Source organism: Astyanax mexicanus, chromosome 17, assembly GCF_023375975.1.
Source record: "Astyanax mexicanus isolate ESR-SI-001 chromosome 17, AstMex3_surface, whole genome shotgun sequence".
Classification (NCBI taxonomy): domain Eukaryota; kingdom Metazoa; phylum Chordata; class Actinopteri; order Characiformes; family Acestrorhamphidae; genus Astyanax; species Astyanax mexicanus.
Window position 1 is genome coordinate 26,946,258 of NC_064424.1, and position 13,939 is coordinate 26,960,196.

General features: G+C 40.6%; 1 protein-coding gene across 1 annotated transcript in view; it reads right to left on the reverse strand.

The window, feature by feature from the left end:
* Nucleotides 1–13,939, reverse strand: part of lrrc8aa (leucine rich repeat containing 8 VRAC subunit Aa) — a 49,805-nt gene that overhangs the window by 12,951 nt on the left and 22,915 nt on the right. The window contains exons 2-3 of the mRNA XM_007256563.4: nt 7,252–7,399; nt 6,602–7,153 (exon numbers count right to left, since the gene is read on the reverse strand). Of these exons, the coding sequence (XP_007256625.1) occupies nt 6,602–7,153; nt 7,252–7,389 (690 nt within the window). The 5' untranslated portion in view covers nt 7,390–7,399. The remainder of the gene's footprint in view (nt 1–6,601; nt 7,154–7,251; nt 7,400–13,939) is intronic.

Below are 13,939 nucleotides of genomic sequence, written 5' to 3' on the forward strand. Positions count from 1 at the left end.
TAAAAAAAACTTGTGTTAAATGTACATCCATGATGTAAAATGTGTTATGGATATGATGGGATGATTATAAACAGCAGTGAAATATGAAAAAAGTGCAAAAAGTCCAATAGTGAAAAAGTTCAATGTTGCAATAATGTAAGCAATAGTAGTAGTAGTACAACAAAGCATTGTCGCAAGATGACATTTGCCAATGTGCATCGTGGGGACATACGATTCCATGTTCAGTTTATAAAATGTAATGCAGTTGCATTGCCTGAACATCAGAGGTTGCAATTCCACTAGTGCAGGACAAAGAACCAGTGGGTATAAGCAAAGGGCAGAGGATGTGTCAGTCATTTTTTTTATCCAACGCTTTTTATCCGCTATTCACAGGGTTCACAGGGGTTGCTGCAAAAGTTTTGGTTCTCAACAGACAACAGATCCTCCACCCAGCTCTCACAAGCCACAAAGAACGATAGATTTCCAATAATGTAGCGGAGTGAAAAGTAAGATGTTTAAATTTGAATGCAGTAAAAATTTAACAACTACAAAAAAAAACTTTAATAAAGATATACAAAAAACTTTTTAAGTTGAGTAATTAATTATATTTCCTTTGTTACTGTCCATTTAGACAATGATACTTTCACTCTAGATTGCTTAAATAAACAAGTGCGTAATTGAGAAATAAAACAGCACAGTAGTTTGTAAATTTATACAAGGTGCATTTTTCATTGGTTATACACTTCAGAAATAAATAGAAGAAAACTTTATTTTTTGTCATTCAAATTTTGTTCCAAATATTGTGAGAAATCAAAAGAATATTTGAGCAGAGTGCATCATTGAACCGCTAGTAAGCAATTTTAGAATCCAATTTTACAGGGCTCGAGTGGTCTAGTGGGCCATGCGCTGCCACCATGATCAGGAGATCGCTGGTTCGAATTCTGTTCATGTAGTTTGCCCTCAGCTGCTGGAGCCCTGAGAGAGCACACTTGGCCTTGCTCTCTCTGGGAGGATAGATGGTGTTCTTTCTCCACATCACTCAAAAGGGTGATGTCTATCAGCACAAGGCGTCTGTTAGCTGATGTATCAGAACCAAGCCGCTGCGCTTTCCTCCGAGCGCGCTGGGATGCTACTCAGCGATGTTGCATCAGCAGCAGTTAGAAAAAGAGGCGGTGGCTGACTTCATATGTATCGGAGGAGGCATGTGGTAGTCTTCACCCTCCTGGTGTTGCAGCATCACTAGTGATAGGGGGAGTCCTAATAAGTAGGTTGGAAATTGGGGGAGAAAATGGCATAAAAAATTGAAATAAAATGATAAAAAAGTCAATAAATTCTGTGACACTTATTATTTAATACAAAGACAGTATTTGTAGCCATTTACAAAATAGACGAACGTTTATTTTATTGCAGTTGTATATTTGTCATATCGTCAAGAATATCATTAGCGCAAAAATAACCTGAAATATTGTGATTTTATTTTACGGCCAAATTGCCGTAGGCACTACAAACTAGGCACGTCTATAAATGCTCACAATAACACAAGCCACTCCCACAAGCTACGCCATAAAAACTCTGCATTGACCTTAATGAAAATTTATAATCAGTCTACAGCAGACAATTTTTTGTATGTACACTACCGTTCAAAAGTTTGGGGTCACTCAAACAATTTTGTGTTTTCCATGAAAAGTCACACTTATTCACCACCATACGTTGTGAAATGAATAGAAAATAGAGTCAAGACATTGACAAGGTTAGAAATAATGATGTATTTGAAATAACATTGTTTTTACATCAAACTTTGCTTTCATCAAAGAATCCTCCATTTGCAGCAATTACAGCATTGCACACCTTTGGCATTCTAGCTGTTAATTAGTTGAGGTAAGCTGGAGAAATTGCACCCCACGCTTCTAGAAGCAGCTCCCACAAGTTGCATTGGTTGGATGGGCACTTCTGGCGTACCATACGGTCAAGCTGCTCCCACAACAGCTCAATGGGGTTCAGATCTGGTGACTGCGCTGGCCACTCCATTACCAATAGAATACCAGCTGCCTGCTTCTGCTGTAAATAGTTCTTGCACAATTTGGAGGTGTGTTTAGGGTCATTGTCCTGTTGTAGGACGAAATTGGCTCCGATCAGGCGCTGTCCACTGGGTATGGCATGGCGTTGCAAAATGGAGTGATAGCCTTCCTTATTCAGAATCCCTTTTACCCTGTACAAATCCCCCACCTTACCAGCACCAAAGCAACCCCAGACCATCACATTACCTCCACCATGCTTAACAGATGGCGTCAGGCATTCCTCCAGCATCTTTTCATTTGTTCTGCGTCTCACAAACGTTCTTCTTTGTGATCCAAACACCTCAAACTTGGATTCATCCGTCCACAACACTTTTTTCCAGTCTTCCTCTGTCCAATGTCTGTGTTCTTTTGCCCATCTTAATCTTTTTCTTTTATTAGCCAGTCTCAGATATGGCTTTTTCTTTGCCACTCTGCCCTGAAGCCCAAAATCCCGCAGCCGCCTCTTCACTGTAGATGTTGACACTGGTGTTTTGCGGGTACTATTTAATGAAGATGCCAGTTGGGGACCTGTGAGGCGTCTGTTTCTCAAACTAGAGACTCTAATGTACTTATCTTCTTGCTTAGTTGTGCAACACAGCCTCTCACTTCTTTTTCTACTCTGGTTAGAGCCTGTTTGTGCTGTCCTCTGAAGGGAGTAGTACACACCGTTGTAGGAAATCTTCAATTTCTTAGCAATTTCTCGCATGGAATAGCCTTCATTTCTAAGAACAAGAATAGACTGTCGAGTTTCAGATGAAAGTTCTCTTTTTCTGGCCATTTTGAGCGTTTAATTGACCCCACAAATGTGATGCTCCAGAAACTCAATCTGCTCAAAGGAAGGTCAGTTTTGTAGCTTCTGTAATGAGCTAGACTGTTTTCAGGTGTGTGAACATGATTGCACAAGGGTTTTCTAATCATCAATTAGCCTTCTGAGCCAATGAGCAAACACATTGTACCATTAGAACACTGGAGTGATAGTTGCTGGAAATACACCTCTATACACCTATGTAGATATTGCACCAAAACCAGACATTTGCAGCTAGAATAGTAATTTACCACATTAGCAAGACACAGAGTGTATTTGTTTAAAGTTAGGACTAGTTTAAAGTTATCTTCATTGAAAAGTACAGTGCTTTTCCTTCAAATAAGGACGTTTCAATGTGACCCCAAACTTTTGAACGGTAGTGTATATTTTTGTAGGTGCTTACTCAAAACTACCAAGATACTGAGAATACCAGTAGGAGCCTATTTACTGTACATGGCTTTAGTCGTGTAGCTTTAAATATTTCATGACGCTGTCGCAGGTGCCTCAGCAAAATAAAAACCCACATCTGGGTGAGGCCAGAAGTGAGGGATCAACACAGAACATCCATTTTATCACTCCATCTGTTCCACTCTGCAAATCAGAGCGATGACTTCAGTCATGCTAAAAATGTGACCAATTCCTCTCCATAAACAACATCCTAATTTTAACGCTCTGGTATGCCAGTCCTTTGTGTCTGAGAGGTGGGAACATCCAAGGGCAGGGGCAGATGATCTCAGGCACCATTATCCCGAGAAGATATTTACTCTAATTTAGCATGTACCCTGGACTCAGACCACATTCAGAGAAAAACTCTGTTCCGTCAGGAAACAATTAGAGAGATTCTTCTATTTCTCTCGGAGATTATCAGCAGACGAGGAGACGGAGTGTTTAATGTCCTAATGGTGGAGGTCTGGAGCAAAGCCCAGACGCATTCTTATTACAATCACATTATTTAATCGGCTGTCCAGCTCATCTTCAATTTGCCTCACTTTAGTTTAGTTATTTAGGGATCCAAGCGCTAATGGGTTGTCTCAAACCTGTCCAAGAAACAGATGGATTTTCCAGGAATTAGTGACTCGATTCTGAATGACTCTGTGAACGAGTCATGAATGATTGAGATGTGTGAGGGTCTGCCCTTCCTGCCTCTCTAGAGCATGCAGATCCCATGCACACACAGCCAGTAGTACACATGCACTAAATGGCTGCTACAGTCATAAAATTGGGTCTTAATTTCCCTGGAAATGTATGAATTTTGGCAGTTTTTCCAAGCTGGATTACTTGCTGACACTTCACAATAGGTAGAGAAAGTCTTGCTGTTTAAATGCACAGCGTTTGAAAGCCTAGAATAGCAGGTTAGCCATGATGCTAACAGCAGGGCTCAGAGGAGTTGAGTCCGTGACGCAAAGAGTAGTCGGCCTTCGCTGGGTATAAACAGGTTAGCTGTGATGCTAACAGACACATCAGTACAAATATGAGGCCTGAACATCCACAATTGACTACCTCTTATTTAGCTAAAGGTTTATCGGCCTGTAGCCTGCTGCTAACCCCGGCAAGCACTGCTGGAGAGGTATTAGCATACGCCGCTAAATGTGCTAAGCGCTAGCTCTTTCGCTGTTTAAAGGTAAGTATATTGGATGTTAACCTGTGGATTTACAGTGTTAAAACAAGATTTGTAGACGAACTGCTAGCTAATATTGCCCTGATTACCGGAACAGGGTTACGTTAAGGGTTTTTCAGTGTAGCACTATCAGACGGCATTAGCTTTTAACCAGAAATCTAAGCTTACTGTAAATAAACGGAAACGCTTTACTCACCCAAATTAACAGGATTCAGGAGAGAAATCTGTGTAGATTAATATCCAGCACTAGTTTGACTTTAAAAGAAAATGTTTTTTTAATTAACTTAGCTTAGCTTTACAGGTGTCGGCACCCAGCGGTGAGAACTGCTGAATTAGAGGAACCCCTGTTCCTTACTAGTGTCGCATAATGCGCCTTATAATCCGGTGCGTAGTGCTGGGCGATAAAACGATATCGATAGTTATCGAGGAAACTATATATCGCGATAAGTCGGGGCGAGAAATTCGATAAACTAAATTTTCTATTTCCCGTTTAAGTAGCGTTGTGAAAAGGCGCAGCACGAGACCAGGCAGCACGCTGAACTGCTGCTCAGCCCAGTACAACCCCTCCCCTCCCCTCTCCACCATCCCCCTCCGCCCCACCCCCCGAGCCCCTCCACTCTGAACTCCTCACATAGCGGCTCCTTCTCTCCCATTTACTGGATAAACTTCATTTATACTATTCAGCGGCGCTACACTGGAAAACTCACCTTTTAAATATGAGGCATGCGTCTCCAAGATATTTAGAGAGGTGAGCTTGTTCAGATTTCTGAAGGCAGGTAAACGCTGCTCTGTTTGCTGCTAGTTAGATTAGCTTGTCTCCAGTTTAAAGTTAGCGATGTTTAGGTGTAAAAGGGATCTGTGCAATCTGTCATCATTAGCTAAGATGCTTTCACTGCTTTTTACATTCTAATAAACTAATGGGTAACGCACGTTAGCCGTGTTAATCCACGTTTCGTGTAAATTAAGGTTAACTTCAGCACGAGTGAGGGGTTAGTATATAAACACACAGAAAGGAAGCACTTTCCATCTTTTTTCCTAACTCTCACTGTTTCTGTTAGAAAACCCTGAGGGCAGCATTCTCCTCTGTCTTTGTGTTTTATAGTTTTTAACAGATAGAGAGTCTGTTATGCTGGATATTTTACTAAATACAGAAGATTATATAATCTGTCTAGCTGTATTTGAACTGAGCTAAACATTGCTGTTACTGAACTGGAGTTTTAAATACACTTAAGTAATGTAAGTCTAGTCTACTGAAAGCCAGTAATGTTAGTATAAATCTGTACTGCAGTAGAAGTGGATCATTTCAGAAACTTGACTTTATTCCTCCCACCTCCATTATAGGCCACTTTTTTTAAAATATTTAAATGTTAGCTTAATTTAAATGTAAAAAAAACTAAAGGCTCTTATTTAAAAAAAAACATAAGCAGTAAATTATCTAAAATTACAACAAATAGAAAATAGAAAAACAGTAAAACATATGTAATACATACTTTTTATATGACCAAAATTAAACTAGACTGAAATCTGACTAAAACTAATAATATCCGATAGACTAAAATGTAACTAAAACTATTATACATTTTAGTGAAAAGACTAAGACTGTATCAAAATCACCTGTCAAAATGAACACTGTGATATACTCTTGTATTTTGCTTTATGTAGTTGCCTGCATTCAGGGAGGGGAATGATCTTTTGATTAAATATAATTTTATAAAAATAAATAAAGTGTTATTGCAATTTAAATTAAACAGACATATAATGTAAAGGGTCTTACATATTTTTTAGTTTATATATTTGTCCCCTTTTTAAAATTAATTTAAAAGCTGTACCCACCTGGCAAGATGTTAACATCCTAGTGTCTGTCCACAAGGCTCTGAGCCTGCTAGTGATTTTGTCCATAACTCCCTTATTCTGTCACTTCTGAGTAAAAATAGAAACCTTTAAGTGTAACAGAAAGTGATTTGATTTATATCGTGATACATATCGATATCGGCTGATATGAAAAACTATATCGTAATAAGATTTTTTTCCATATCGCCCAGCCCTACCGGTGCGCCTTATTGTGCAAAAAATATGGTAACTAGGTAACTAAGTACTGACTATGCAGGACATTGCTGCTTGATTACAAAATAAATCGCTCACCTTCTCAAACAGGGCCTTGGCCTGTTCTCCTTCTTTCTTATCCAGCACACCCGTCTCGGAGCGATCCACGATGCCCTGCTCTATGCGGGATTTAGTCCGCTGCAGCATGGGCACACTGGCCTCCACGTCCTGGTCGCTAATGCTGGATGTTTTCTTATCGGTAAAACCATCAGCCTTGCCCGGGGGCTTGGTGTCGGTCTCCTCCACCACTGTCTCGGAGAGCGCCCGCGTGGTCCAGGGGGAGTCGAAGCACTTGAGCAGGATGGAGACGAAGTGCTCCAGCTTGGAGCTGGTCCGGGGGAACTTGAACCAGAAGTTGCTGCAGGCCAGGAAGATGAGAGTGTGCAGCAGCACCAGGTAGGGGAAGTACTTGGCGAACCAGTGCAGCTTGTTCTCGTAGCACACGGCATCCACATAGTTATACTGGTGTCTGTCCAGTTCATACTGGATCCCCCGCGGCTCCGTGTTGGGCCTGGCACTGACGTTAAATTCCGCACACCCAGTCTCCCCCACCCACTTACAGGGCAGGCAGATCATCTTATCCTGGGTCACCTGGAGCAAGAAAATGAGCGATTAATACAAAAAAGATCAGCAGAATAAACAAAAAAAAAGGTAGAGAAGACACGACACTTGGAATCTGTCAGGTTTACCTGCAGCGTTCCCCCAAACACAGCGATCATGAGCATGACGATGGAGATGTAGTCGGTGAAGACGTCCCACCATGGCTTCAGGATCCGGTACGCCGGCTGGGTGTCAGCAAAATACCGTAACTCAGTGATGGGAATCATGATGGATTACCTGAGAGAGAGAACAGAGATAGAGAGAGAGTTATAAGACATCAGTGGACAACTTGTATTACAAAATAATTACTCTGAGGTGAAAAACATTACAATGATTGGGATTACATTTTTTTTTAAACATGGGAATCTGCCATTTCAAACCAACACATGCCGATTTTTTTTTTTTTTAGTATGCTGAAAAATGACAAAGCGATGCTGTCCACACTACTAAAGTAGCGTGGCCATGTGGAAAAGTAAAATTAAATAAAAGTAATTTAAGATTTCTCAGGAGACACCTTACATTTTATTGATTGTACACAGCTGGTTGAATGTTATGTTTGTTTCTAAAGTTATACTAGGGTGTATAGTCTCTTTGTAAGTTATACATTTGTATATCACCAGATATATGGGGTTTCTAGGTGGTTTCTGTGGCATCCGGCTTTTCTGCAGGATGTGGTTCCATGTGGTTCTGTGGTATTGAGGGTCTCTAGGTGGTTTCTGTGGTAGCCTGCATTTATGTGGTTTTCAGGGTTTCTAGGGATATTCTGTGGTATCCTGCTTTTCTGCAGTATTCAGGGTTTCTAGGTGGTTTCTGTAGTACTTTGCATTTCTGTGATATTTAACTCTGTAGGTGGTTTCTGTGGCATCCTGCATTTCTGTGGTATTCAGGGTCTCTAGGTGGTTTCTGTGGCATCCTGCATTTCTGTGGTATTCAGGGTCTCTAGGTGGTTTCTGTGGCATCCTGCATTTCTGTGGTATTCAGGGTCTCTAGGTGGTTTCTGTGGTAGCCTACATTTCTGTGTTATTCAGGGTTTCTAGGTGGTTTCTGTGGTAGCCTACATTTCTGTGATATTTAACTCTGTAGGTGGTTTCTGTGGCATCCTGCATTTCTGTGGTATTCAGTGTTTCTAGGTGATTTTTGTGCTAGAATACATGTCTGTAATATTCAGGGTTTACATGTGGTTTCTGTGGTATCCTGCTGTTTCTAGATGGTTTCTGTGGTAGCCTGCATTTTCTGTGTTTCTGTGGTTAGTCTTGCTGTGGTATGTAGGGTTTCTGTGGTTTCCTGCCTTTCTGTAGTGTCCTGTGGCCAAACATTTTACGAATTCCACAGAAGTTTAGTTTTTTAAGCCCATTTTATAACCTACACATGTGGTATATACGTACAGCGGAAATTACAAGCCCCCCCCCAGTGGGTCAGGCAGATACAACCTAAAAACAGTTACAGTCACTATATGTTCAGTCTGTTTCATATTTGCCATTACACATTAAACATTTAAGTTGTTCATTTACTGACCTACTGACCTATAGAAAACAACTTTTTATCTTTTAAAGGCAATTAGATAAATCATATTTAACAGTAGTGAAATTAGAATCGGTCCAGTTTCCCCTTTCGGTGGTCCCGCTTTAAATCATTCACCTCATTCCATTTAATTAAATTTGTTTATAAGGCTCAAGTTGTGCAAAAGTGTATTTGATAGTAATTTAACATTAATTTACATGATTATTTAACATTTTCAGTTCTCACAATTTATTACGTTCTGTCTGAATGTATTCATTTACCAGAGAAATCGTGTGGAAACAAAAAAAAACACAGTAAAGTTACGGTAAAAGCTTTTTATATCCCAGTTACGACATGTTCCCTAAATTAACTTTCATTTCGTCCTATATGCTTACTCATCCCTATAATGATCTCACCAGCTCTCCTTCTGTCCTACACACACACACACACACACACACACACAGTGTAAAGTGTCGTTTACTCAGGGCTGAAACACACACCGGTCTCTGCAGGCATAGCACATTCACACTCAGCAAAACCTCCCCACATTCTCGGCACAGAAGCTTCTTCACAGACTACAGGAGTGAAATTCTGTTCATGGTATTTCAGGGTCCTCAGTCTAATCCAAGACTCCTAATGTTGAGTTTTGGTCAGTTCTGGTCTGATCTGTGTGTTTGTATAAACTTTAAAACAGTGGAACAGATCTGACACCAGACTGTGCTCTTAACCAGTAAGACTCGCGTGGGTGTGGGGAGGGGAAAGGTGGGTAAAGTCCATCCCTTTAAGGCTTTTGGAGACAGTAAACAGTAACAAGTAAACAGGGATGTGTGAAGAGTCGGATGGGTGGGGGAATAGGGGTGTGGCAGACAGAGAAAGGCAGTTCACGAACACTACATTTGGATCAGAATGAACAGATATACATGCATAATTTCAAACAGCAGAACTTAACTATCTATCAGACCTGTCATAAACTTTCAGCAAGTAATCCAGCTCAGCAAAACTGCATTGTGGCTATTGAGTTACTGCTGTAAGTCTGGCTGACCCAAACAAATGTTCAAATTTTAAGATAAAGGTTCTCAGGCCAGATAGTGTATGAATAGATACAAAACAAAAACAATGTTAAAATATCTATCTAAAATCTACCAACTCAATTTAAGACATATTTAAGTAGCGCATCTCCAATAACTGTCCAACAACTTAAAACTATAAAAATATTAAGGATGCACAATGATATCAGAAATTAAATTGCATCTTATATTGGCCCATTATTTTAAACTGATATTTGCTGATGTATTTATTGTAAGCTGCCCGCTCTTCTACAATTGGCTGACACTGGACAAAAAAAAATTAAATGTAATTTCTCAGGGCAAAACTTTAATTTTACTGTTTGCATATGATTGTTAAATCTAAAATGTACGGCCAATAAATGTTACATTTGTTTCTGAAGTTATACCAGAGTGTGTAGTCTCTCTGTAAGTGATAAATGTGTGCCATGTTTTTGGAAATATAAGGCACATTTAAAAAAAAATATTTTTTTATAATTAATTATTAATTTTCCCAAAAAATCGACAGTGCACATTATGAATAAATTCTACCAGTCAGACTGAAAAAAGCAGTAAAGCCACTCTGCTGAAGTACAGCGTTATAAAGGAGTTTCAGTTAAGTTTCTCCAGTGCTGAGACTGAGTGCATCAGCATTAGCTGCTAGCCGTAGCGCTAGCTCTTTCGCAGTTCAGGAGGCGAGTATATCAGACTACAGTCTACTTGGATGAACCACTAGCTGATAGCAGTCTATCGCTATCGGGCTGCATTTACTAGCACTAGTAGGGACTGGCTAGCGTTGCTAACCGCGGCTAGCTAAGTACTTGCTAACCGGAGCTGGCTAGTTCAATAATATCAGTTCACTACATTCAAGCTGAGCAGAAACAGCAGAACACTACAGATTTCCTCCACAGCCTTGCAATGTCAGTGTGACAACCTTTTATTCTGTTTAAATCGATAGCGGAATTATTCTGTACTGACAAAAATGAGCAAATATATTGCTTCCATATAGTATAATGTACGCACACGCACCCATGCAGCTAAGGATCTAACTGGAAACTGATGAGGCTTCTACTCACTCAGATATTTGTGCCGTGTGCACGGCTGCTGCCAGACTGGCACACAGAGCAGGACGGTTGCCAGATCTGAGCACATAATTACTCCCATCTGCACACTGTCTGATTCTCCCAGACAAAGAGTGTGTGAGAGAGGGTGTTCTTGCTCTACTATCCCTGCGAGGCCCAGATTCTCACACTGACCAGATAAAACGACCGGTAAGCTTCTCACATCTAAACAGACTGTTTTCATCACACATGCTAAAGGCTTAGCTTAGAGTATACAATACTGCATACAATAATAGAAAGAACAGCCACAGTCCTCAGTAATACAGTAAAATCAGTGTGTGATTTCAATCATCTGACTGTCATCTGCTTTAAATGATTGACTGACTAGAGGAAAGGGGCACACACGCACACGCACACACACACACACACACACACAAATTCATATCAAATCACATGAGCGAGTTTGTGAGTGAACATAAACATCAACTGGGTCAAACCTCTGTTTAAAGCAGCACTAGATAGGATTTCCTTGATTTTTGATCTTTTTAAAGAAGTAAAATTACAGCTTAAAACTCACTGTTGAGGTGTAATAGGAGGAATGGCGGTGCTCTCGTATCTGAGCTGGAGCTCCTCTGAGCTCAAACCAGACTCTGTAAATTTCCGAGACGGCCGCGACCAACGCTCGCGAGAACTGCGACCTGCTTTCCGACCTTTAGTTCTAACAGTTCTACAAGGACTACTGGTTCATTCTTTACAAACTAACATACAGACACTCTGGCAGAAGCTGGAAAGAGACCGAATATGTCTGTGAAAGCCAGAAATCGAGAAAGAGAAACTAATCCGCCCGAAACATTTATTACACTCCCACGAGCACAAAATCTCAATCCTACCTAGTGGAGCTTTAATTTAATTTTTAAGCCACAGGTCATCTACTACTGATTTCTTTGGTCTCAATATGAATTTAAAGTTACCACAGTATACGACAGAATGTTGACTGGTTAAAGGATCTAGAAGTTTCTTTCAAGCAGCAGGGATGTAGGTTTCATTTTAGGTTGGGGGGCTTAAGGACACCACTCACAATGCTCAACTAACCCAGCATATGAGTAATGTCCTTGACTTTCCATGATGCCTTAATGCCTAGATAGGATGCCCAGATAAAATGAATGATGCTGGTTTTAGGGCTGGGTATCACCCATTTAAAGGTGATATTTAAAAGAGATTTTAGAGAACTCTCAAAATACTGTTATGTGTAGGTCTGTTTGTTTACACTTTGTTTTCTCTCACCTTCCTACAATTTTTAGCTCTCTTGTTCCTCCGACTATCTATGAACTCCGACTAGTTCACTTTAGGAGGCTGAAGTGACTCGAATCAAATTTTTTGCTCAATGTGGCTCAGATCTGATTTTTTTTTCATACCCGTGTGAACGCGCCAAATCCTATTTTTTCAAATCAAATTTAAATCACTTTCATATGTGGCCCTAAGTCGGATACGTATCCGATCCATGGACATGCGACATGAATGGGAACGCTCAAATCGGAATTGATGCGTCTTTTTGCTTTTACGCATGTGCTACATGCTTCTTTCTCGTACCCACACATCTCTTGGTGCAGCTGTGCAGCTATAGCTGCAAAAACAGCAAAAGCAAACCGCCTGACCTTTTTTTTTACCTCCTCGACCTGAGCATGTACTTCACACCAGCTGTTTGCCGTTTCTCCACTCCAGCAAAAGATGCTCCACATATAAGCTGCTAACGAATCCATTTCACCTTTATAAAGCTATGAGTCGTCTCTTAAAAATGACGTTTTCCGTTGTCGGTGAAGAAGACAAGGTGTTTCAGGAACATATTTGTTCACATTACACACAGATACAGGTCACTTACATTTGTGAATGTGAACTGTCAAGATCTGTGAATGTGAACAAGCCAAATCTGATCTGAGCAAAAAAAAAATCTGATTTGAGCACTGTGGCTTGTAATGCAACAGTAGCCATGTTGTCTGTGATTGTTTTGGCGGGTCAAGAGTTGGCATGGCTGTGGGAGACACCTTTTGTTGCAGCCTGTCCAAGAAGTGCCGCAACAATACTGTTACTACAATAGTACTACGTTAGCTCCAACCAAACTGAACTGATGTGCAGGCCAGGATCTGTTGCTGATAAATACAAAAGACAAAGTCAACCTTGTCTCGTCTTGCTCTTGACTCTGACTCGACTATTAAGAATCTTGGTCTTAACTCAGACTGAATTTGTTGGTTTCCTTGAAAGGGATTAAGCCTTGGCCTAGACTAAATTTTCCTTTCAGTGGGAAATCTCCATTCTCAAGGCTGTGTAATCCAAGACTAGGCTTAATCCTGGTTCTTTACTCACACTCTAGCGTTCCTGACTACAATAGGCAGAATTGCATTGTAGTGAATGTAAAAGAATCACTATTGTATCACACAGAATCAAATCAAGACAGAACTGTATTCCACTGAACCAAACTGGACCACCACTAGGTCACCCTGGATAGAAACCACTCTCACTCACTCACACAGACTCACAGGAAAACCTTCCACATCCATTAACAGTCCTATAAACCGAAGAATAGAGATGAAGGTCAGCAGAAACAAAGAATATCGAGACAGAAACACACACTTCCTTTCTTTTACTCTTCAACTTCCTGTACTTCATGATTAGATTATGTAACTGTGTGTGTATGTGTGTGTGTGTATGTTCTTACACTCATGGGGGTTGAGAACAAGTGACTCACTGCAGACAAAACGACTCCCACAGAAACGTCGCTCTGCACTTTCAGAATAACAGACCAGCACACGCATGCACACGCTCACACAGACTGAAGTGTCTAATCAGCTGACTGAACCTCGGTTATACTGATCACTGCATTAAAGAAATTCCACTCCCACAAATGCTAACGCTGCTAACAGTAGATTGGACTCTATAGAAATCGATTAGCATGTCTGTGAGTAAGCCTGATAAAATCTTTTGGTGTTGGCTTCCCACACCCAGATTAAAGTGAAATGAGGAACACTTAAAAGGGCCCACGTGCTACATTTAGAGGTGGTTTCCTAGACTAAATTTTCCTTTCAATGGGAAAGGTCCATTCAGAATGCTATGTAGTCCAAGACACATGTGAAACCAGGCACCGCATCTTTGCTGCTGCTGATGTAGCATTGCTCCGA